The sequence below is a fragment of the Rhineura floridana genome, chromosome 10 (assembly GCF_030035675.1).
Source record: "Rhineura floridana isolate rRhiFlo1 chromosome 10, rRhiFlo1.hap2, whole genome shotgun sequence".
In the NCBI taxonomy this organism is placed as follows: Eukaryota; Metazoa; Chordata; class Lepidosauria; order Squamata; family Rhineuridae; genus Rhineura; species Rhineura floridana.
Genome location: NC_084489.1, coordinates 74,271,717 through 74,298,418, shown reverse-complemented (window position 1 = coordinate 74,298,418; position 26,702 = coordinate 74,271,717). Strand labels below are relative to the sequence as shown.

At 40.8% G+C, this 26,702-nt stretch overlaps 1 protein-coding gene and 1 non-coding gene across 10 annotated transcripts in view; both read left to right on the top strand.

Moving 5' to 3' along the window:
* The window catches only part of ZMYND11 (zinc finger MYND-type containing 11), a 139,847-nt gene that overhangs the window by 54,937 nt on the left and 58,208 nt on the right, over window positions 1–26,702 (top strand). For all 9 annotated transcript variants that reach the window (XM_061585782.1, XM_061585779.1, XM_061585778.1 and 6 more), the window contains one exon: window positions 24,462–24,596. In XM_061585782.1, the coding sequence (XP_061441766.1) occupies window positions 24,481–24,596 (116 nt within the window). In that variant the 5' untranslated portion in view covers window positions 24,462–24,480. The remainder of the gene's footprint in view (window positions 1–24,461; window positions 24,597–26,702) is intronic.
* Window positions 18,385–18,503, top strand: LOC133365691 (5S ribosomal RNA). The gene has a single exon (XR_009758288.1). It is a non-coding gene; the product is annotated as a 5S ribosomal RNA (ribosomal RNA).

Below are 26,702 nucleotides of genomic sequence, written 5' to 3'. Positions count from 1 at the left end.
ACACGTTCTCTGGCTGTTCTGTCATACCAGTAACTTTGCTTCTCCTGTGCATGACTCAAATTCTCTTTAACTACTTCCATCATTGATGTTAATTTATTGCGGAATTCCAATACAAAATCTACTACAGAAGTTTTGTACTCTCCCAGAGTTCCTTCCCATGAATTTTTTAGCAGTTCCAAAGGTCCCCTCACTTTTCTAGTAAACATTAGTTCAAAGGGTGAGAAGCCTGTTGACTCCTGAGGGACTTCTCTGTATGCAAATAAGAAGCATCCCAAACGTTCATCCCAGTCTTGTGGGTGATCTTGAACATAGCTTCTTATCATGCCCTTCAAAACTCCATTGAATCTCTCAGTTAGCCCATTAGTGGCGGGATGGTAAGTAGTGGTCTTTAGATGTTTTAGACCACAACATTTCCACATACATTGCATCACTTCTCCCATGAATACACTGCCTTGATCTGTCAGCACTTCATGAGGGAAACCCAGCCTCATAAAGATTTTTAATAAAGCCTCTGCCACTACAGGGGCTTCTACAGATCTCAGTGCTTCTGCGTCTGGGTACCTGGTGGCAAAATCCACCACCACCACTAGATATTTCTTGCCATGCCTTGTGGGTTTGGAAAAAGGGCCCACCAAATCTATTCCCACTCTATAAAAGGGTTGTCCAATTATAGGAAGGGGCTTTAAGGGTGCCTTGGTCTTTACTCCACTCTTTCCCACCTTTTGGCATATTCCACAAGATAGACAATGTTGTTTTACATCCTTGGAGATATTTGGCCAATAATAATGTGCAGCCAATCTCCTCTTGGTCTTTTTTATTCCCAGATGTCCTGCACATCCCTTGAAGACAGTTCGGAAGCTTCAGCTGGTGCAGAACGCAGCTGCCAGATTATTGACGAGGACCAGTCGGTCTTCGCATATAACACCTGTCCTGGCGCGTCTGCACTGGCTTCCTATTTGCTTCCGGGCGAGATTCAAGGTGCTGGTTTTGACCTATAAAGCCTTACACGGCGTGGGACCTCAATACCTTGTGGAACGCCTCTCTCGCTATGAACCTACCCGTTCACTTCGTTCAGAATCTAAGGCCCTCCTCCGGGTACCAACCCATCGGGAAGCCCGGAGGGTGGTTACGAGATCTAGGGCCTTTTCTGTGGTGGCCCCTGAGTTGTGGAACAGCCTCCCCGAAGTGGTACGCCTGGCGCCTACACTTCCATCTTTTCGGCGCCAGGTAAAGACCTTTTTATGCTCCCAGGCATTTTAATCTTCTTAACTTTTTAAATCTTTTAATCTGTATTTTAATTTTTGTAGTATTTATTTTGTTTTTGCTGTGCTTTTCGTTGTTTGTTTGTATATGTTTTTGTATTTTTATTATGATATATTGTATTTTATTTTGTTTGTTCACCGCCCTGAGAGCTATTTCGCTAAGGGCGGTATATAAATTGAATAATAAATAAATTAATAAATAAATAAAATCGTGGGCTACCTCTAGCAATCTGGTTCTGTATTTGCTAGGTACTATCAATTGCTTCACTGGTTCACATTCATCATTTCTTTCAGCAGGCATCCACAGTCTATATAAAATCCCATTCTCACACACAACTTGATTCCTCAGTTTGTCAGTGAAAGGAATCTGTTGGGTCAGCGCTTGTTCCTTTATCTGCTTCAGACTTATATCTTTATGCAGCTCTTCCCTGAATTGCTCTGCTTCTTCTCCAGAGACCACTTGATACAGTTTGTCTTCTTCAGCAGGCCTGCTAGTGGTTGCTATGGTGACCTGAGGCTGGTTAACAGATTCCACCCTGTTTGTTTCAGCCCCCCTTAATATGGCTTCTTTTTCTCTGCCAATTTGCTGTCTGGTCACTACATAGATCTTTCCTTGGGCGCCCATTACATCCCTTCCCAGTATTACTGGTTCTTGTTGCTGGGCATTAATGCCTACTTTAAATCGGCCCTCTCGCCCTCTCCAGGTCATTTCCACCAGGGCCACAGGCAAACTTTCTGGTTGACCCCTCACTCCTTGGATAGTCACAGTTTCCTGAGGTAATATTACCTCAGATTTTATTAAATCTGGCCTCAGTAATGTCTGAGCGGCACCAGTATCAAGCAATGCCCAATAATTTGCCCCTTGTACTCTCACTTCCTCTCTCAGACTTGAATCAAGGTCTGTTACTTCTGTCCAGTTTATCTGGCAAAACTGAACCTTTTTCGCTGTTTCTAAAGCCTTGGGCTTTGTTTTCACTGCCCTTGTCTGAGCAGGATTACTAATGGGGTTGGCAACCTCACATTGAAAACGTAGGTGCCCTGGTCTACCACATTTGTAGCATAATTTCTCCTCACTTTTAGGGTACACAGATCCACTCTGGGGTGTCCTGTGCCCTTCAGATTTTAATGGAGGACTCACTCGCTGTGGTACCACATCCCTTCTGCCAGCACTATATGGTCTGGGTTTAAACTCTCTTGATGTTTTCCCCACCCAGCCAGTTCTATTGGAGGCGAAGTGATCCGCCATCTCTGCGGCCTCCTGCACAGATGTAGGGGAACGGTCTTTGACCAGGAGCCTTATTTCTGGTGGTAACTGATGGTATAATTGATCCAGTATCATGAGGCTTTTCACCTCTTCCACTGACTGAGCTTTGGCACTACTCATCCACTTTCCAAATATATCCATCAACTTTGCTCCCAGTTCCACAAAAGACCTCCCTGTCTGTATCTGGCATTTTCTGAAAAGCTTTCTAAAATAATCAGGCCCCAGTCTGAATCTTTTAAACACTGCTTCTTTGAATTCAGCATAGGTGACGGGCTTGTCTGAGGGGAAATATTGGTATACCTCAGCCAATTCCCCTTTAATCAGGTTTGATAAATACTGCATGTATTTATCTTCAGGTAGCCCCCACAACTGAGCTGCTTTTTCAAAGGTGCTGAGGTAAATTTGAGGATCTTGACCAGGCTCATAGACAGCAAAGTCCTTTGGAGTAATTTTTATTTTTGCTCCATCTCTCTCTTTCCTTGTCTCCTCAGAGTGAAATTTCTCTCTATCAAATTTTAACTTTTCTACTTGTAATTCAGCATCCAATGCTCGTTGCTTCTCCCTCTCCTCAAACCCCAATCTCATTCTCTCAATTTCCAACTCCCTCTGTTTTTCCTTCTCTGCACCTTCCATCCTCAATCTCTCAGCTTCCAACTCCCGCTGTTTATCTTTTTCCTCAGCCTCCATCCTCAATCTCTCAGCTTCCAACTCTCTCTGCTTGTCTTTTTCCTCAGCCTCCATCCTCAATCTCTCAGCTTCCAACTCTCTCTGTTTTTCCTTCTCTGCACCTTCCATCCTCAACTTCTCTCTCAAGTACTCTATATAAGCGGAATTGCTTAAATATCCTTCTGGGGTCTCTTCTCTGACAAGTTGTTTTTGCTGGGCAGTTGCAAATCCTATAAGTGCTACCCTCAATTCATCTACCCCTTTACCCTCATGAGGTAAATTGAATGTTATGCACTTCTCCACCAGCTCCTCTCTTTTCATTTTTATGTATTCAGCCATGGTGTTTGAGTTCACTCACTCTTTGCCACACACTCTTTGCCAGTCACTCTCACAAGAAATCTTGTTTTGTTATTTCTGTTTGCCACACAACTATTAGGGATTGTCTAGTATTCGTATCTCACTGCTACAGCCAACACCTGTGACGTAGTCTCCTTTGTCACCACGTGTCTTTGGGACTCTCTTTGGTTCGTATCTGGATTCTCTGTTGTTCGTATCCCACCGCTACTGACACCACATGTGATGCTTCCTTCCCTGGCTCTCCCTGTCAGGTTCCTACCTGCTCGTGGTTACTGCCTGTCTCTAGGCACCACCAGGGACTCCACCAGTCCGGACCGCTCTCTCTTATGATTTCTCTCCCCGCTCTAGCACAGATCTCAACAGATCCCCCTGCTAGGCAACCACCAGTAACGTCCCAATACTAGTATTCCCAGAGACTCTGAATACTGGTATTGTTATTCTCTTCACCGCTGCCACCATTTGTTACAGTTCCCCTTCAGCCTTGGTCATTACCTTACCCTCCCTTCTGGTCTGTGAAACCCCAGCCAAGGATCAGGCCTTTGGTAAACCAAATTAAGTATTTATTACAGATAACAAAGCTAACAAGATTAACAAGATTTCTTCTTAAGGCACATAAGCATATGGTTTTACTCAATACTAATCCGAACTCCACCTCCCTCCTGGTAAACAACTCTCTAAACCCCACCAAGCAATCCACTCTTTCTCTTCTCCCCCCAGATTCCACTCTCACTCTTCCTTTTATACATTCAGCCATTTTAAACACTCAGCCAATCATCTCGCATTCTACTGCCCATTCACTCCCTCTCTTTCACTCCACTTACCATGTATCTTCTAAAACAACAACACTTACCATATATACATTAATATAGGAACATCACAGTCACCTGGGCCTCTAGCAACAAAGATGGATCCAGAAGCACCCACAGACTATGGGCCTGCTCTTTCAGAGGGAGTACGACCCCATCTAAACAGGCAGCTGACCAATTATCCGAACTCTGGAACCACCAACACACAATGCCTCCGTCTTGCTAGAATTCAGATTCAGTTTATTGGCCCTCATCCAGCCCACTACCAGGCAGCGGTCCAGGGCTTGCACGGCCACTCCTGATTCAGATGTTACGGAGAAATAGAGCTGGGTATCTGACACCTCACCCCAAATCTCCTGATGACTGCTCCCTAGGGCTTCACCCTGTGCAGGAAATACACATGGACCACACACCCTCCCCACCACCAATCTCCTCTAGATTGGTTTAAAAGAAAACAAATTAAAAAGGAAAAGAAAAAAGAAACGGTAATAGAAGGGGGGTAGCGAGGGGAATTATGGGTGCACAAGTTTGGTTTTTGAGGGCATTTTGTTGACAATAATAGGAAATCTAAAGATAAAAATTGAAGAACTGTCCTGTCAGATAACTATTATTTGCAATTTAAAAAGAAAGTTTTCTTATACTTGATTGCCAGTGTGGTGTAGTGGTTAAGGTGATGGACTATGACCTGGGAGACCAGGGTTTGAATCCCCACACAGCCATGAAGCTCACTGGGTGACCTTGGCCCAGACACTGCCTCTCAGCCTCAGAGGAAGGCAATGGTAAACCCTCTCTGAATGCTGCTTACCATGAAAACCCTATTCATAGGGTCGCCTTAAGTTGGGATTGACTTGAAGGCAGTCCATTTCATTTTTCTTATACTTTGTTATCTCCATCAGGGTTAGCCAGCCTGTTGCCTTCCAGATATTACTGGACTTCACCCCCCATCAGCCCCAGCAATGGTCAGGGATGATGGGAGATGTAGTCCATCAACAACTGGAGAGCTCTGCATTGGCTACTCCTAGGATACAAGATAGGTGATCAATTCAAATTCTCTGTTTAGTTGACAGACCTGTTTTTAGTATTTTAAAAAATCTGAGAGTGTAAGCATATTTAAGACAGAAATGAAAAAGTAGCGAAGGAAAAGATGGTGTGTGAGTCCCCAGCCAAGATTCCTTTCCATGTGTTTATGGGTACTCAGGTGCATAAGATAAAGAAATTACACTAATGTGGAAAGGGAGGAATAATCCACAAACACCTGAGACCTAATTCCCATTGTTGATGGCAGTTTTATATTTTTCTTCCCCAATGTGAAGTAGAAGAGTTGTGTACATTCAACAGGGATTGTTTTTCTTCTTGCTTCCACTGGGAAGATGACCTCCTACATTGAGCCATCTCATGGAGATAATAGGAGTGGGGGATAGGGCCTTTGGGCTTTGGAAGAATTCATCTTTTCCCCCAAACAATCTTTTTGGTGCTGTCTCCCCATAAGCAATAAATGTCTGTCTTCTAGCAACCTCTGAAAGCTGATAAACACAACAGCTGTACCCACAGGAACAACTTGAAACAGTAGTACTCATAAGTCAATAGAGAATCCTTTTTGTAAAGTGTGGTTCTGACCCTCTTCTGTGCTCGTGCCACAGGTTTACTGTGCAAAGGGGTTTGAGGCCTGTCTCACAACTGTATAATAGGAGATGGAGAAATTGTGGTGGTGGGGAAGTTTCACTGGAAAGCACATTTGTATCTGACTTGTTCTGCAGTATTGTCACAGAGTGATCATAGGAGAACCTGTGATGATAGGACAAGAATATGAGAGTGCACAAGAAACAGATGCACTGGGTCAAGTGCTGGCCAGCTCCTGCCTATCTTGGTACAGACTGCTAGTGCTAGGAAATCCACTAGGGTTTCATGGTCCAGCTTCTTTCCTAGATAGGCTACCTGACATCATTTAATTGGGATTGCTTAGGATTGAACCTGGAACATCATGGATGCACACAGTCTGCATTTAATTAATTAATTTATATCCTGCCCGTCCACTTAAAGGAGCCAGGGGGCAAACAGCAGAACAGTGCAATCTGTTTATGGTTTAATAAACCCAACTAAAAGCATTTAAAACACCTAAAAACATTTTTAAACAGCCACATATCCACACAGGTAATAATTATAAGGTTGCCAGGAAGAGTGTATTTCTGCCATCAAATGCCTCGGTGAATGAGAATGTTTTGAAATTTCTCCTGAATGTTTATAACGAGGGAGAAAGATGCACCTCAGCAGGGAGGGTGAAAGGGGAAAACACTACCAAGAAGGCCTTGACATGGGTTAGCACCAGTGGGACAGCACCACCACTAACAGGGCCTTCCTAGCAAATTGTAAAGTCCCAGATGGTTGAAACTGGAGGAAGCACTCTTTTAGATAACTGGGTCCCAAGCCATTTAGGGGTTTGTGTGCCAATAGCAACACCTTGAATTGGGCTCAGTAGCTCATTGGCAAACAGTGCTGGTGCCAGTTCAGGACTTGTTTCACATGTTCCCATTGGTCTGCCTCACTCACTGACCTAGCAGCCCGATTTGCATTAGGTGCAGCTTCCAGAACAGCCTCACATAAAGTGCATTGCAGTAGTCTGGGGGGAGATCACTAGACCATGGACAACTGAGGCCAGGCTATCCTACTCCAGAAATTGCCGTAACTTGTGAACTAATCTAAGCTGGGCATAAGTACTCTTAGCCACAGAACCCACTTGGAATTTGTGTGACAAGTTAGAATCCAGACTGTGGACCTGTTCCTTCAGAGAGAGTGCAACCTCTCCAACAACATATTGAACACCTAATTCTCAGATACAGGAACCCCCCACCCACAGAACCTCTGTCAGTCAGGATTCATCCCCAGTTTATTGGCTATCATCCAGCCCATCACTACTTCCAAGCATCTTCACAGCCTGTCCTGATTTGGATGGCATGGAGAAGGAGGCCTGCATGTAATTAGCACACTGACACTGTGTTCCAAATGATGGATGATAGCTCCCAATGGTTTCATATAGATGCTGAATAGCATAGGAGGCAGAATGAACCCTTGTGGGACCTTCCTGCTCAAAGCCATGGGGCCAAATATCAGTCTTCTAGTGCTACTTTCTGGTAGTAACCCTGCAGGTAGGAGTGGAACCACTGAAATATAGTGTTGCCAGCTCCCAACTCCCTGAATCATTCTAGAAGGACACCATAGTCAATGGTGCTGAAAGCTGCCGAGAGATCAAAGAGAAACAACAGGGTCTCTCTCCTGAAAAATCTTACTGTTCTAGGCAACCAAGGCTGCTTTGGTGCTGAAACCAGATTGAAATGGATCTAAATAATCTGCTTCCTCCATGTTACAAAAATTGGGACAGAGTGAGGAAATAGAAGAGGTAAAATCAGAGAACCAGTACTATGCACCTGATCACTGTTCTTCAACATTGGGTCCCCAGATGTTGTTGGACTACAACTCCCATCATCCTTGGTCATTGGCTAAGCTGGCTGGGGATGATGGGAGTTGTAGTCTAACAACATCTGGGGACCCAAGGTTGAAGAACAGTGTACTAGATGGTGTGTGATGTTTGTACGCTAGGGTAACCTTATAGATCAAATAGTAACTAATGGGACAACCTTGGTCAAGTCCTAGTATTTCAGTGTCAGTTTCCATTCAGTAAAATGTGAGCACAAACAAGGTTTGCGAACAAATCCTTGTTAAAAGTGCTTTATGAAGAGTACTAATAATTCCTAACATTTTGGAATTACCTTTACCCCTATCTGGCTTCACTAGAAAAACTGAATAAATTTCTAGTGGTATAAGTGTGTAAGTGTATGTATTTCGGGTGGGGTATAGATTATAGCCATTTGTTCCATGTGGGGATTGTCATCCCCACTAGGTGAGCTGTTCCTGTACTCATTTCACAGACAGGGTGACTTCCATCATGGTATTTATCTGCTTCACTAAAGCATTTATTTATTATATTTTTGCCCCACTTTTTAACCAAGATTGGCTTCCAAAGCAGCTTGCAATTAAAATGCATGCAAAAGTGCAGTTATAATCTAGGTATGGTGGAATATGTATGGCAGAATCTTCTGGTCCCTGGCGATCCAGTTTCCAAGTCTTCTCTCGGGAGAGATGGAGCAGAAGGAACTGCGGATGGCTGATTGGTAAACATGCCAGCCCACAGAAATGGCACCTCAACTGACTATTCCCAGGGTACAAAATACCAAGTCAGACCATTTGTCCAGCTACCTCAGTATGCTCCACACTGACTGGCAGCAGCTTTCTAGGGTTTTGTCCAGGTTTCTTTCCTAGAGCAACTCGGAGATGTCAGGAATTAAATCTGGGACTTTCTGCACCACATTTCTTCCCAGCCCCATTCCAATATGACAATTAAGACAGCTTTCTTCTCTTAAAAAACCTGTCCATGTAAAATTCAATGGCTTTTCAGCAGAAAGAGCTTCAGTTTCTTGCAAGTGGACTGCTGTTTTCAAGAGGGTCGTTTATCTGTTGAAGTACTCCAGCCATTTTATTTCTCCATTGTCAGCCATTTTGTTTGCCCCTCCCCCCCAAAAGTCTGAGAAAACTCCTTCGTGTAGTGAGCGCCATAACATTCCCAGTGGACTTTCTGAAAATGATTGAAATTTGAAGCTTGTTACGTGTTTAGTTGCCCTTAAGGAGTTGTGGAATGTTTGACCTTGGAAGAAAGAATTTGACTTAACAGCTCTAGCTGTTTTGCTGTTCTAATGAGCATACAGAACGAACAAAAAAAATGGTAATACTGTATTCAAAATCTTGTACTGTGTGTGTTTTAAGAAAGATAGCAGCTGGCTGAAGACATAAAATAATCCCATAGTGAAAGTTATTTTTCATAAGGAGAAACCTTGTGCTTGTCAATGCTAAATAAAGTATTTGTAATCCATGATACTGCAGAGATTGGAGCTGGAAAAATAAAGAGTTACATCATACAATTTGCTTCAGGCACAAGCAGCTCCTTTGGTATGTCAGAGTTTGTCGTTATTACTTTGCATGGTTGTCTTCCTCCATTTAAGAGCAATAATTAATAACTTAAACTTTGATGAGAATGGGGGTGCATTTTGAATTTGAAAAGGAAGGGAGGTTTCTCTAGCAAAGGCAAGATACATGGTAAAATTCAAAGGTCTGCTGTTAAATATGTTGAAGGTAAAATACCCTTCCTCCCAAATAGTGGCCCTTAAGAACACTTGTGATTACTCTTTGCACATCATCATAATTGTCACAAGTTTATCATTACAGAAAGTCACCCCATTGTGGGGCTTCTTAGGTGTGCATCCGTCTAAAGCGGGAATAGAATACTGACTAAAAAGTTGTTCACCTTTTAATTACTTCTGTTTGGGACAAGAATAATGCTAGAAATGTGGGTCAGTAATCTAAGCAATAGTCCTTAGTCACTAGTTGCTAAAATGGCAGCTATGTTATAGCTACTGCTTCAGTTGACATGGAGAACATATGTTTCCTTCTGAAAGCTGCCCCAATCCTTACTCTTTAGCTTACGCAGAAATTTTACTAATGTTCCTTATCTGGTGGGTGTTTAATGGAATTTTCTGTTCCCTACTGAATTTTGATTTACATTACCTCAGTCTTAGTGGTTGGCCATAGGCAATTTTTAAAATTATTATTAGAGAAAAATATATTGAAATGAACTGATATCTGCAAGTGAGGAGTTGTCTTTTGGCAAGAGAATTCCTATCAGCTTCACAGTATTTAGTGTTAGTCAGGAACAGTACAGAATGAACAGAAAAAATACATATAGCTTTCTCGCTCTTCTGTCAGTTCTCAGGCCTTTAAGTACATTAAGTGCAGGCTGAGCTCAAGAGACAAGGAAGTGTGTATATTTCTGTATCTGACTCCCAAAATTAAAACTAACTTTACCTTGAAAGACATCACAACATTTTCAGGGAGGGGGGAGTGAGAAAGTTCAAAAGAATGTGTCATATGCTTTGTATCCCTTGTTGGAATGTAAACATTAGAACATGTCGAGATGGATTTGTTTTGTTTTGGGAAAGTGATGGGATTGTCTCGGCCATTTTGTTGAAAACTGGTAAGATTAGTTAAGGGATTGCTTTAGCAAAAAGCTCAAGAAATAATGGTCTTTGACAGTGCCACATGGTACTCTGTTTACAGTGGTCCTAATCGTGAATTATTAAGATTAATTTATGCATGTTTGCATATTTATACACATATTAAGGCCCTCATCCAGTTAGGTGAATACTGCTTGCATAAGGCATAATGTGCACACAACTGTGGTTTTCCATCTACTTACTTTTCAGCAGTAACTGCCAAGCAAACTACACACCACTTTTAAAATTCCCCTGAGTTTAAAGGTGGTTTTGCAGACGGAATTGCTGAAGAGAAAATAAAGATCTAGGTATGCACAGGAACTGACAAGTGCATACTCACAAATCTTTGACTTTTGGAAAAGTTGTTGAGACATGTTTTTTTAAAAACACAGAAACCCTCTTGCAGTGCATTTCACTGAAGAAGCAGAACTGTAAACCTATGGGCAAAGAAAATTTATTTATTTATCTTTTTTGTTATTATTACATCTATGTCCCATCTTCCGCCAAACATCTCAAGGTTGTGTACATAGTTGTCTACTCCTCCTCATTTTTATCCTCACAATAACCCTGTGAAGTAGATTAGGCTAAGAGGCCATGACCAAAGTCATCCAGTATTTATGGTCGAGTGAACCTTGGTCTCCCAGGCTCACTCTTCAACTACTACATCACATTGGAAAAGATTTGATAACAAGTGAGTCAGTAAGTAGTAGTCCACCCATTCCTTAGTCTTCCTAGAAAAGCCAGCATTCTGCCTGCTTGGGTATTTCTTATACTCCCCAAATGGTTCTTGTTTCATTTCCCTCTGGATATATCCTGTCAATCATCATCCTTCAAGACTCTTCCCTACCCAGTCTCCCTGAGTGCTCCTCTTTCAGGCTTATGGAGCTTCAAGTCACTAGCTGGAGGAGCAGGTTAAGAACATAAGAAAATAAGCAGGGCCTGCTGGATCAGGCCAATGGCCCATCTAGTCCAGTCTCCTGTTCTCACAATGACCAACCAGTTGCCCATAGGAAACCACAAGCAGGACCTAAGTGCAAAGAGGTTGATTGACAGTTGTATGGGGGAAGGGGTCAGGGCCTATTCCATTTAGAATTTACCAGCAAAACAGAGGTCAGCTACAACAATGTGTGGCTAATCTTTTACAGAACATGTTGTTTTGGGTTTCTCAACACTTCTTGTTAGAGTTGTACCCAGGGTTGCCAACAGGATTTTCTGGGCCCGATGTAGATTGGGCCCCCTACCTTCCTATTCACCACCATCCATTTCTCCACAATCTATTTGCAAGAACCACCGCTTTTGTACATAAGTTACCAACATGAACAGTTATTTTGAATCCACAGTCTTGAGTTAAGATGTATTTATTTAACAGATTTTTAATCTGCCTTTCAGAGGTCCTGCTCTTACAAGGCATTTTGCAACAGTTATAAGTAGTTTGAAAACCATAATCATATAATTATTAAATAATGTTTAAACATTAAAATAACATTAAAAAGATAGGAGAAACTAAAAAAAAATTGTGCAGCTTGACTGAACCAACTCTCAGCCTAACCTGTTTCACCAGGTTGTTGCAAAGATAAAAGGGGGGGGAGGACCTAGGAAGAAAAGCGAGGTGTGAGGTATATCATGTCATATTCACAAACCATGCAGTGAAGGGAGAAGAACATGAAGAAAGGCACCCACCCAATTGCTTTAACTGCAACACTCCATAGTTCTGATATTTTACAGCACAATACAACCCCACCACAAAACTTGCCAACACACACACACACACACAAAGCATGTACAGTTTTAGTGAACCAGTTCTCAGCTTAACCTACCTCACAGGGTTGTTACAAAGATAAAGGACCCTGGAAGAAAAAAGAGGTGCAAATATGTCATGTCTTCTTCACAAACCATGCACTGAAGAGGAAAAACATGCACACAGACAGCCCCCCCATTGTATTAACTGCAACATTCCACAGTTGTGATATTTTACAGTAAAACCCCCCACAAAACTCCTCCCCCCCTGAATACATGTAGCTTGAGTGAACCAAATCTCAGCTTAATCTGCCTCACAGGGTTTTTGGAAAGACTGCATATACACACACTGGAGATATAAAATTACATGCACCCCACATAATAATAATTTATTGTCAAAACCAGTTGGTCATTGCAAAACATTTTTTTAAAATCAGTGTTAGTCTCCTGCCACAAAACAGCAGTGACACCTAAGTAAGCTTGCCTAATTGCTTAAAAAATAGAATTAGAGGAGGAGATAAAGATTCACAATACAATCCTTTGCTATGTCTCCTTAACAGTCCTGTTTTATAGCACAATCCTAACAATGTCTACTCAAAGGTAAGTCCTATTGAATTCAGTGGGGTTTACTCCCAGGTATGTGGGATTAGCATTGCAGCTTTACTTCCAGATAAGTGAGTATAGGGTTAAAGCTTCATATTGGAAAGGTTTTCAAAACAGGCTGTGAATTAGACAAATAAACTGCCTTCTTTAGCAGCCCAGCAAAATTTAAATTTGTTTGACTCATATTTAGAAAACTGTGACACAGTGTAATGTCATCATAAGCTAAATGTACACTTTTTTGTTTCTGTTCAAAAGTTATATCATCATAATCATCATCAGAATGTATTACCTGCCCTTCGGTCCCAGGGTGGGTTACAACAATTTAAAAACATATAATTAAAAACAGTTAAGAACAACCCAAACAGCATCACAGAAAAAAAGATTGGGTCCTTAAAATATACATCTCAGGTGTTGAAGGCCAGGGTAAAGAGGTACGTCTTCAGCATTCACCGGAAATTGTACAATGAAGTTGCGAGACACATCTTGGTGGGGAGGGAATTCCACAGCTTAGGGGTTGCCACAGAGAATGCCCTCCCTCAGGCCACCCCCCTCCAACTTTCGATGGTGGTGAAACTACCAAAACGGCCCCTTCTGCTGTTCTCAACACCTGAGTGGGTCTGCAGGGAAGATAAAATAGATAAAATCTATAATATGCTGCTTTCTGCAAGTAATTAAACAAAACCTGCATGTACACTTTTATTGTTGCCATCACTGAAATTATGTACTGTGAATGCCTACCAAGATCTTGCTATGTTCTGGACCTTGTGCTCTATAGGTGCACACAGAGAGAAAATTGGGCATGGGCAGGCACACATGCTGCTACAACTTTACTCATATAGTGTGCAGACAAGCAGGAAAAGGCAGTTGTTTTCAGAATTTTCAAGGGGTTTTAGCAGTTGCCTGGAGGTCAACAAACCCCTTGTCAATCACAACTCTGACTTCACATATTGGCTAAAAATCTGAAAGGGAGGTGATTGGAATAGCAGGCTACTAGCTCATTTTTTTAACAGAAAGTTGTAGCAGGGGGTGACATTTTGGGGTATATCTCTTGATCCAGAGCACAAAGGAGCTTTTTTAAAAAATGAACGCCAGCAAACTGGAGGTAAACTCTTGGTGGTCCCAGGCCCAGGAGAAACAGGCGCTTTTTAACCCATCTGTCGGCAGCCCTGGTTGTACCTTAGTTTTCATTGTAAGCCTCCTCCTTTTAATTCATGTAGCCTGAACCATGAAGCTTTGGGAAGCATAAGATGAGGAATATTTAACACCTATCAACCTCCCACATACAACATGATGGCTCATCTCATCTCTTTCCTTTTTTGACCATACCCACTGGGGCCTTCTAATGTAGACCCACACACAGAGTTTTCAGGTTGGTCTCTTTTATAGTTGCTGAGGCATGAAATGCTCCTATTTATTACACATTTGATCTATTTATTTTACTTTGTAGCGGTCCCATCCTTAGGGCTTTGAAATGACCATTCTGGTATAAAATCATACTGTATTAAAAAGAGAATAAATAAATGTCAGGCCCTTAGAGTTTTAACCCTGCCATCAAAAGCGAGCCCAAGTAATATATACAGTGAATATGCAGTTCCTCACTTCCAGTGAAACTGCTCTGTTCACTAATATTGCAACAGGCACGTTTTGAAACTGGATCATAGTTTACACAACCAGATGTAGTGCTGCATTTGTGTAAGATAGGCTCCAAATCATAAACTAGTTACACTGTATTTCTAAAATGGCAGTGAGCTAAATCCTGTTGCCTTGTTCTTGTCAGTTTCACTTTGCTCCAGATTAAGTGGCAAAGCTACTTCCCACTCAAATTCAGCTACTCAGACTAAGGAACTTCTTGATGATTCAGTTCAGGAAAATCTTCCTTTCACTTTTCAAATTCAATTATTTATATGATTGGCCACACCTGAATTTCCCCCCCTTCTCTCTCCCTTTCTTTTCTGAGTTCCCTTTCACATGATTTGCAGATGATCAGTGCACCAATCACTGGCTGCAATCCATATGATTAGGGTGCTAATCTTCGTGACACTTGCAAATGACCAGCTCACTGAATGGAGAAAGGCTCAATAGGGAGCGATTTAAAGTGACATTTGAATAGCAACTATTTCAGGTAGTAGTGAAGGCTCTAGTTATTCATTATTATATAATGTCTTTATAGGGATGAGGAAGGAGCGGTGACTCAGTGTCTGCATGTAGAAAGGCCCAAGTTGAAGCTCTGATGTTTCTAAGAATCTGGAGAGCTGCTGCCATGCGGAGTAGACCAGCCTTTCTCAAGCTGGAGCCCTCAAGCTGGTGTTGGACTTTAACTCCCATCTTCCCTAAACCATCAACCATGCTGGCTGTGGCTGATGGGAATCAGGTCACATCTACACCATAGATTTAAAGCACATGGCTTCCCCCAAAGAATCTTGGGAACTGAAGTTTGTTAAGGGCACTGGGAATTGTAGTTCTGTGAAGGGTAAACTGCAGTTTCCAGGATTCTTTGGGGGTAGCCGTGGCTGTTAAAGTGATACAAATGGGCTTTAAACGTATGGTGTGGATGTGACCTCAGAGTCTGACAGTATCAGGGTGAGGGCACCAGGTTAGGGAAAGCTGGAGTAGACACTACTGGGGCTAAATGGGCTAATGGTACAAGGCAATATAAAGCAGATTATATGTTCATAGAATATTTGGAGGTCACTTAGTACTCTTCCAGTCTTGGTTTGTAGGTGATCCGTGCACCAATCATTGGCTGCAATCCATATGCAGTCTCATGGCAATTGCTGCTAGGCTAGGCTGACTAGCTAGATCAGTATAAGTAGTATAACTATTGTCACACACTAATAGTCTAACGATAAATTATGTTAACAACATAATTAACAATCACATTGTGGATTTAAAAAATTAAATACCAGGCACAGAGAATGGATGGCTGACAGTTGCACAGAGAAGGGAACTTTAAGCCTTCCCTCCTCAGCCAAGATTGTGAATCCCCCACCCCAGTGCATGCAGCAATTAGTATTTGCACCAGTGGGAGGTTTTCTCCTAATTGCTGTGCTACAGTGCCAATGACTATTCCCTGCCCATACCTGGTATTTAATTTTTAAAAAACCAACTATGTGATGCTAATCACATTGTTACTGTAGCTTGTCGTTAGGCCTTAATATGGAGATGGTCTCCCTAAATCTTTGCAGCTAGAAGTACCTGCTTCTTGACGTATTCCTGTTGGATTACTGTTAGATTACACATGTATAAGGGACACTTTTATAAATGCTCAGGAGACCTGGGTCTGACTTGCCTTAGACAAGTATATATAAAATTTCATATTGTGGTTTTCAACGGAAACCACTTAGACATCTCTGTTGAAGAATAAAATGGTATATAAGTTAAATAAAATAAATTAATAGAATGGGAACAACCCTATATTGCTCCTGAAACAGCCACCAACTTTAAATTTCTCTAGTAATATTCCACTCAAGGTCCGCTTCCTTGTAATGTATTGTATTCTGCATTTGATTTTGGAATTGTTGTAATGGAGGCATGTGTTCAATGTTGGGACAAAATGCTCACAACTTTTGTAGGATAGACCTGTGGTGATAAAAGAAGAGGAACTTTCTGGAAAATCCATATGGATTTTTAATTAAAAGGGAATGCTTTTTATGTGTACAAGTTCATGGGAAGCATTCCCAAGGCACTCCTGCTGAAGAAGACATTACAGTAGGGCCCCGCTTATATGGCGGGTTCCATTCTGGACACCCGTCGTAAAGCAGAAAACGCCGTAAAGTGGAACCCCATTGACTTTAATGGGCCACGTCACGCGAAAACGGCGCAAAACATCGCAAAAGGGGGAAAAAACCCTTTAAAATGGAAAATGAAAGCCGCCATATCAGCGGAATGCCTTAAAGCGGAACGCTGTAAAGCAGGGCCCTACTGTACCTCAGAAACAGTCCTTAGCCTGCAATTCTGTATATGCTTTACCTGGGAGAAAGACCCATTGAACATAGCAAACACATGTCGAATCAGCTGTGTCCTGTTCCGTTTAAAAGCAAGCTATTGCTGTCTTCAAGCCACTTCCTCAGAAATCAAAGAGCTGCTGCAAAATAAACAGTGAAAGTTTCATGGCCAGATTTCACTTAATTTTTTTATTGAAACATCTCTCTCTGTCTTTATGTTTCTCTTGTCTGAAGCTTTGCCAATGCTCTAAATACAGAATGAAGACCAAATAATAGGAAATGTTGGTCAGCTTTATACAGAACTGTTAGTTTACTGGCAACATCTGGTATTCAGAAATGGGAATTTTTACCATGATAAAATGAGACTGGTTTGAAGCACTTGTAGAGTCAGAGGGGGTGTCTGGTTTTATCTTGAGGGAGTAAATTTCACATTTGCCATTCGATTCTGCACTACTAGAGCATTAATTTTTGGCATGATACTTTTTTAATTTTTGTAGCTTTTGGTTTGTATGACATCGCTAATATGGCTGATGCTAAGTTGAGAAATTAGAAAGCATCTCATTTGTTTTACTTTCGTTGTGCATGCTAACTGTTCTGACAAATAGTTTTCACATGGGAACTTTTTAACACCCTAATTCCCAAGATAAGGTGGGGGAGGGGTTAATTTCTCAATATTTTCAAAACATGTTGAATGAGGTGTCATTTCAAATCTTTTTTTTTTTGGCACTGATTTTGAATTTTCATTTACTATTAGCTTGGGATGCATGTAAGTGGTTTATTTTTGGAATTAAAAAAGAAATGGACTTCCTAAAATATTTCCCAAAAATATATATTGGGGAAAAAATATTTCTTAGACATCCAGTAATAGCAATATTTTTTATTTTATTCATTTGTTCTCAGTGTAATCACCACAACATCTGTGTCATCACATTGAATTATAACGCCAGTGTATTTCCTTCTTCTTGGGATGTATATAAAGCCAGAACGTTTGTCACAAATGATAATAATGACATTTGACAGCAATCTGTCTCAAATGTAATGAACATAACTTTGCTACCTAGCATCACAGTGTACTTTGGAAGCTGTCATTCTTTCCATAGGAATCTGACAAGCTTAGATTTGTTGTTGGAATTGCACAAAAACTGCCACCAGTTTCTCACAGGATGAGCAGGCATCATGTTTTGCATGTGCTGGGTATCCTATGTTGACCTCCAGATTCTTTCAGCATTCTTTGTAGACATAGCGCGGTATGTGTCAAACACAATATCAACACGAGGGCAAGCACCAGATTCTTGAAGAATTTTGGAAAACAGCTTTTCTGCAAGGAGACCACATGTTTTAGGAACCTTTACTAATTTATGCACCAAACTAATTGCTAGGACTGGAGAGGGCAGCTATGAGAGAACTAGAAAAGGTCCTCAAATGCAAAGATATCACTGAACATGAAAGTCAGGATCATTCAGACCATGGATTTCCCGACCTCTGTGTATAGATGTGAAAGCTGGACAGTGAAAAAAGCAGATAAGAGAAGAATCAACTCAGTTGAAATGTGGTGTTGGAGGAGAGCTTTGCAGATACCATGGACCGTGAAAAAAACAAATAATTGGGTGTTAGAACAAATTAAACCAGAACTATCATTAGAAGTCCGCCTACTGCCATACTACCCTGAGCATGCTTGATCTCGTCTGATCTCAGAAGCTAAGCAGGGTCAGGCCTGGTTAGTACTTGGATGGGAGACCACCTGGGAATACTGGGTGCTGTAGGCTTAGAGGAAGGCGATGGTGAATGACCTCTGAATACCTCTTACCATGAAAACCATATGAATATATCCAAAAAAGATTTATAGAGTCGCCATATGTCGTAATCAACCTGAAGGCATATAACAACAATCATTAGAAGCTAAAATGATGAAACTGAGGTTATCATACTTTGGACACATAATGAGAAGACCTGATTCACTAGAAAAGACAATAATGCTGGGAAGAACAGAAGGGAGTCGAAAAAGAGGAAGACCAAACTAGAGATAGATTGATTCCATAAAGGAAGCTACAGGCCTTATCTTACAAAATCTGAACAGGGTGGTTTATAACAGATGCTGCTGGAGGTCGCTGATTCATAGGGTCGCCATAAGTTGTAATCAACTTGAAGGCACATAACAAAAATTCCATCAATGATGCATGCTGAAGTCTCTTACAAAATATCTTCTGCAGAGTCATGCTTTTTAGATAGCATGCCCATTAGCTTCAACTTCACAGTTTTTCGAATGGTGCCCTGTGGCGTTGCTATAGACCATGGCAAGGGCTCAAGAGGATAAGACAGGACTTTCCTCGTAATTAAATCTCTCTTTTGAGCTTTGATAGCCATCTGAGCAAAGACCTCTGTCTGCTTTGGGAATTAGTTCCTTGTCTTTCAGTGTTATGGTTTTTCTTTTCTTTTAGGTGTGGAAGTCTTCAGTCTTTGTTTAGAGAAAGGGGAATGAAATACATGTGTCTGCACACTTTCATGCAGATGTTGACTTCTGAAATTATAAAATGCTGTTTCACCTTTTTCATATGCATTTAACAAGTAATTTCTAATGTCTGCGGTAGCTACCATTCAAGTAGCTGTTTACATTGCCTTGAAATGGTTGGTCCAATCATTGGTCTATATCTATCTGTCTATCAATCAATCAATCGTTGATGAGACATCTGTTTCATCTTTCTGGATTCTAGAGTGTCCGATAACTCGGACAGATAGGCGACTAACAAATAAATTATTATTATTATTATTATTATTATTATTATTATTATTGGAACTGGTAGGTCAGGATGAATATTTCGCATTTTGATGAAGAGTCTGTTGCTTCTTTAAGCATCCACAGAAACTCAGACCTGATATCTGATACCAAATAGTACAGTTCAACTGCAGCTTGACGCGTACTACATTTTGTTGTCCCAGATGGCCCTTGTGTGTCTTTGTTTACAGTCTCTTCAATAACCTGTTCAACAGGGATTTTTCTGAATGGATTCACTTTCCCAATTTGTACAGAAAAACTTCCTGTTTGAAAGGAGTCATGCACTGATGGATGATTTTTTTCTAGTGCCAGCATGTCAGCATAATATACAAACCCAACTAAATAAATAAATAAATAAATAAATAATACACTGGAAGGCAGAGTGCATAGTTGAGATGGCTGTATGCAAAGCACCAAGGAATGATTTTTCAAATACCAGCCAGATGCAGAGGCCAGTTGCCTTCTCTTCCCAACTAATACCGGGACAAAAGAATGATGAGACTCATTACTTCAAATCTGCAACATAATACAACATGTATACATTAGTTTCTAACATTACATATAGCTTCAGAATAAAACAATATGAAGAATTCATTTCAAGGAATTTTGGGAAACAATTTTTAAATATATATATATAGAGAGAGAGTCCCAAGAATAAACCACTTACATGTGTCCCAAGCTAATGGTAAATGGAAATTTGAAATCAGTGCAAAAAAACACATTTGAATTGATACCTCACTTGACATGTTTTGAAAAGATTGAAAAAAACACAGAATCCTCCCCCCCCCCTTACCTTGGGAGTTTGTGCAATATTTTCTGCATTCCACTAGGCTGTTAAAAAGTTTGCATGTGAAAACCATTTGTCAGAATGGTTAGCGTGCACAAGGGAAATAAAACAAATGATATGCTTTCTAATTTCTCAGTTTAGCATTTGCCATATTTGTGATGCTACTCAAACCAAAAGTTGCCAACATTAAAAAAGTAAAAGAGCTATCGCTAGTCGGGCGGTATATAAATTTAATAAATAAATAAATAAATAAATAAATATATCAAAACTTAGTGCTCTAGTGACACAGAATCGAATAGCATAAGTGAAATTTACTCCCTCAAGATGAAACCAGACACACCCACCCCTTTTCGGCTGTCTGGCTCTAGGACTATTATCGATTGATTGATTGATTGATTGATTTATATATATCCCACCCTTCCTCCCAGCAACAGCCCAGAGCCCAGGGCAGCAAACAAAAGCATTAAAACCACTTTAAAAAATCATAAAAACAGACTTTAAAATACATTATAACAAAACAACTTTAAAAACATTTTTTTAAAAAAGCTTTGAAGACATCTTTAAAAAGTATAAAAAATATATTGTTTTTTAAAAAAAGGTTTAAAAAATATTTAAAAGCAATTCCAACGCAGAAGCAGCAGGTTATATTTTATTTGTTTTCTAAATTTACATAGCCATGTCTTTGGGAACATGAGACAACCAAAAGTTTCTCAAGATGCAGTAAAGTGTATATTTTTGCCTCGGGGAACAGTTTTCATAAGAAAGCTTTATGACAGGAGAATGTGGTTGACACACCATCTTATGATGATATATTTACATCCACAGTGTTTGCAGGGATATGGGTGGTGGAGGTGGTTATGACTGAAAAGATGGTAACCAAGTTCCTGGTTTGCTGTGCAAGGCAAGGGTAGGGTTAGTGCAACAGTATACATCCCAGCATTGACACAAAAAGGACACAGCTACTGCATTGTGTAAATCTTCTTATAAGTTTACTTCCTTGTTTATTACATTTATATCTTACTCTTCTTCAAAGGAGCACATCCTCGATGCCCCTCCTAGATTTAGTCTGAGAGATAGTGACTAGTCCATGTCGCCCAGTATGCTGCATGGTTGAATGCTGGTTTGAACTTTGTTCCATCACTAGTCTGACACTCTAACCACTGTATCTCATACTGAGGAAATGTGGTCACAGAGGAGAGTGCTGCTACTAATGACAACCATATCTTTGCCAATAAGGAATTATGTTTCTAGATACTGTGCAGTAAATTTGAAGTATCAAGTCAAAAGATGTGTATCAAGTACCTGGGGCTATAACCCCAAAGAACACAGGATGCCAACTAGGAATTAGAGATGGACATTAGGCAGCTGGACAGTAACCTGTTGTGTATGCTTTAAGTTGGATTCCTGCATTGAACGGTGTTGGACTTGATGGCCTTATAGGTCCCTTCCAGCTCTACTATTCTATGATTCTGTGCTGTCTAGCTTGAACTGGAGCAGATCCTGTGTGTTGCAAAATCCATTTGCAGGTGCTGGAAGAACAGGTTGTGAACTGTGCTTCTGCTGTAGAATTCTTACTTTATTTTAAATATCCTTATTTTCGATAAGCATTCTAATTCTAGTAGTACATTAGACTGGTTCATTTTTAGGACACTGGTAATCTAGAATAAATTGCATATATCTTAATACCTGCTATTTGTCAACAGTTTCTTACTTTGAAAGTGGCACTTTTAGAACAAAGTTATGTAGTGATCAAAATTCAGCATTAATCTTTTTAAAAGGGGGATTTTAACCTGTAACAGCACTGTGGGCGATTTACGGCTTATGTGTACCTTTTGCCTGCTGCTTCTGGAAAATTTTGTAAACAACGCCAGCTGCTTGTTATGTTATTGCTCATGGTTAGATGGATAGGCAAATGGTAGCACAGGGTTGGGGGTGGGTGAAGAGAGATACTTTTTTTAAAAAAAGGTCTAATTGAAAATGGTTACATTCTAAGCATTTTGCACAATTTCTCATTTTTTATGGATGAGGAATGCTAAGTTGTGTGCGTTAAAGGGGGGGAGGGAGTTCAGTGAAATCTTCCAGAGGGTTTATAGGTTGCATTAGGATTCAAATGTAAGTATTCCCATTCCAAATCCATCACACTCATTGTGTTCAGACATTTTGGCTGCACAAGAGGAAGAGAGGAGTTGCAGGAGAGCACTATGGTTTATCATAACATGAATAAGCCTTGGACTGGTCAGCTCCCTCCATCCCTACCCCATTGCTCTTCTTCTGGCAGGGCTGCAAAGAGGTGATTGAAAACTTTCACTTCCATTTTAAATTAATGTCAATTTAATATTATGTCCAAATCCTGACAAACTGGCCAGGTTCGCATGTCACGCTAAACCTCAAGCTTGTACACTTCCTCCTCTCCTCCTCCTGTGCAGCCGAAAGGAAGATTTCTACAGTTTTTACTCACAGTTTCCTATAAACTGTTTGTTTTTTGCACCTGAATTACTAACCAGTGTTAGTTTCAGTATAAGCCAGCTTAAACCATGGTTCTGATGTTCACTTGTTTGAAGGAACCAGAGTTGGTGTAAAACAAAGTTCCTAGAGATAAGATAGATGTCAAATACAATGAGACAGGTGGCCAGAGTGAAGAAATTGCAGTTGGCCACTTGGCTTTCCATGTGAGGGGATATTCTAACCACCGTTGCAGGAGAACATGCAGAACAGCTTCTTTTAAAACAGGGATGGGGAATCTGTAGCCCTAGAGATGTTGTTGGACTCCACTTCCCATCAGCTTTAGCCAGTATAGCTAATGGTCAGGGATGATGGAAAATGTAGTCCAGCAACATCTGAAGGACTACAGATTCCCAGCTGTGCTGTGGAGAAGGAGTGCCGAGTTCTCTTTCTTCCCCTCCTGAGCACAGGTCAGTAAGCTCTCCTGCACTGCCAATTGCTTAGATTGCTCAGAATTTCAAACAGGCAATGAAGGACTCTCATGCTCATCTTGGAGAGAGTATCTGAGCTGAAGTGGAATGTAGGCAGCAGGCTGCCCTAAGGAGGCGAAGACAGTTGTTAAGTGAGGTCTGAACTCCTCCTGTGCAATTTTGATGGGTAGAACTAGGATGTGGAGTGTTATGGTGGACATTTTGTCAGTCGCTGTAAAGTAGGCCCAGGCACTTCAATGCATTTATTAGACTTTTGGGGAACAGTTTTGGTCCTGTTAGGTTCTGCTAGCAGTGCATCTCTCTCTCTAGGAACAACTTCCTCTCCCTAATAATGGTACAGGAGCATCCTGTGGTTGTAAGTAATATGCAGAACTTTGTTTTCTCATGTAGAAGCTCGAGCTGTTATTTTTTTCCTCTTGGATAGGAAAGTGTGACCAGACTTTGGAAAATTCTGATATCTGTGAACTCTGATACTATTAACTTTCTATATTTTATTACGGCTAATTCAGAACACTTCTTGTTGATTTGGTTACTTTATTTTTGAAATATTATGTATCAGGGGAGGGGATTGATTATGTAAAAGATGAGCAGAGTTATTAGAGTGGCCAATTGCCATAGGCTGAATCCAGCCCATGAAGCAATTTTATCTCGCCCCTGGTGCCTCACCACTTTTAACAAGATTTTTCTATAGTTTCATTTTTAGTGAAATGAAAAAAAACAGTTGTAAGAAATATAGATATTCTGCCCTTTAAATGTTATGTTTCTTAGATTTGGTAACATGTAAATGTACATATTTGTGTGGAATCCAGAGATCGGGAACCTGTGGCCCTCCAGATGTTGTTGGACTCCATCTCCTATCAGCTCCTGTCGGTATGGCCAATTATGAGAGATAATGGGAGTTGTAGTCTCACAACATCTGGAGGGCCAGAGGTTCCTCATGCATGTTGTAATGGTATGTCTCAATTCGATGATTTGTAGCTCTTAATGCTAGATGGCAGAAACTTTATTATGGAACCTCACTATTTCTGAAGCCAAGAGGGTTAGTTTGTGCAGCAAAATACACTTCCAGACCTCTGTTGGCCTCATCTCTTGTTTAATAGAGCTTATAAAAAACAGCACATGAATCAAATTGCTATAGTTAACATAATTTCCCCCATATCTTATTTGAGGCAGGTGCAAAATAATCATTTACTCTATTTTATAATTCATTGTTGTTCTTTCTCTACTGCAGTTAAACAAATAAAGGGGTCATGGCACGCTTAACAAAAAGGCGGCAGGCAGATACAAAAGCTATCCAGCATCTTTGGGCGGCTATAGAAATCATCCGAAACCAGAAGCAAATTGCTAACATTGACCGTATTACAAAGTAAGTATCATTTAAATACTACTAATAAAACTTGTATGAGCCAAAGAGAAAATGGCAACAATGAGAATAGTGTAGAACAGAAATGTTTGTGATACACTTGTGCAATATCTTTTAAGTTGTGAACCGTGTATAGAATTTGAAAAAGAAAACAGTTGAGTTCAATTGGATTTGACCTGTGGTCTGTCTCGCCTAGTCTCCTGCCATTAACTGTATCTGGCACATTATAGGAAGATGCAAAGAGTTGTTGTCAAGTGTAAAATAATATCCCCACTACAAAGATTGCAAAGAATTCTAAGGTTTGCAACCTCTGAAACAAAACTCTTACAGTTATAAGCTGCATGTGAATAGTTGTGAGGAAAAAAATTATTTGCAGCTTTTATATTGAACTCCACTTACTACTACAATCATTGGCTGCATTCAGACTATAAAGCCAAATGTCTAGTAAGAGACCCATAGCTCAGTGGTAGAATGTATGCTTTGCATGCAGCAGGTGCAGGTTCAATCCTTGGTATCTTCAGTTAGGATCAGGAAGCAAGTGAGGGGAGATATCCTTCTGTGCCTGAGACCCACAAGAGCCACTGCCAAAGTAGACAATACTAGGCTCGATGAACAAATGGTGAAATGACATTTTCTTTGTTCCATGATTCATGTACCTGGTCCTCCACTTCCTCTATATGTTCTGTTTCTATTTTGTGGGAAGCTATTATTTGTAATTTCAGCCAAACTGAGCAAACTATGGTTTGCAGTAATTATAGCTTGCCCTCAATGATGGATCCCAAGCCACAGTTCGACTGAATTTTGTGATCTTGATTTGTGGGCAGATTATGGCTTGTACAAACCATAGTTTCCTGGGATCAGGAAGGGACAAACTGATTTGCTTCAGACCACAAATGGAAGTTTCTTATCTTCTCCACTTGTGTGTGAGGGAATGGGAGGAGGGAGCATGTTGGTCTGAGGCTCATGCCTACTCATTCTTGCAATGCCAAACCATGTCTGAATATAATAATTGTTTCATGCAATGTGGATGTATCTTGCTGATACCTGCATGACTACTTCCAGTCATAGCACATGTGGGGTGCAATGGCAGAACCACATGTTATGCACCGTGAATGGCTACTAAAGCCAGCACTTTCATAGTAGCACTTCCTGCTTCTGGTAGTCACCTCTGTTAATGTTTGCTGATGTCACGGTGCATGGTAATATAACTCTTGTGTTGTGGCCTCCAGATAAGAAATTTGTAACTGCTTATTGCCATTATAGGAGCTACAGACTGCCTGCTGAGCAAATAGCTTATTTCACATGCAAATGGGTTTACAGCGAACATGTGGGCATTGTTCAGAGCTTAAGAGTGAATTAGGTATACTTTGGGCAAAAGATTCGCTTGCTCATATTCTTGTGCTTTAAATAGTTTACCATATTTGTCTATTTAGATTAACCGAAGTCTGAAAATCTGAATGGAGTGTTTCCCTCAGAACTAACTAAAGTACTAGAAGTTTGAAGTAAATTTAAAGTCATTTACAGCCTTCTAGTTTTAGTAACACTGACAACACTCCCCAAGAGTTGTTACTAGTACATTATTGCTTTACAGTGTTGAGACAGACGCTATGATTGGTGGGTGTCATGTATGTCCCAGCTCCAATAAGACTGCTTAGCTTCAGTAGGAAAACAAGGTTTTTGGCTCTCAAGGGTTTCTCTGTCTTCCCTCAATGTGTGCCTGATTCGGAAACCTTGATCACTCTTTGCTGCAAAAGAACAAGACACAAGGCATACCAGTTGAGAGATAAGTGTTAGTTTGAGCTTATTACATGACGTTCAGTGAATGTGTTGGCCCAAGAGCCTTGCCTTATGTCATAGAATAGCAAGGTTGGAAGGGTCCTATAAGGCCACCAAGTTCAAGGTTCTGGTTTTGGTGTACAAAGCCCTTATACAGCTTGGGACCAGGATACCTGAAACATTGTCTTGCCCCTTATATATCCAGCTAATCACTGCACTATGTAGGTGAGGGCCTCCTGCAGATGCCATCTTATCAGGAGGTCCATTCCGCACAACATAGGAAGTGGACCTTTAGTGTTGTGGCACCAAACCTTTGGAATTCCCTGCCCTTAA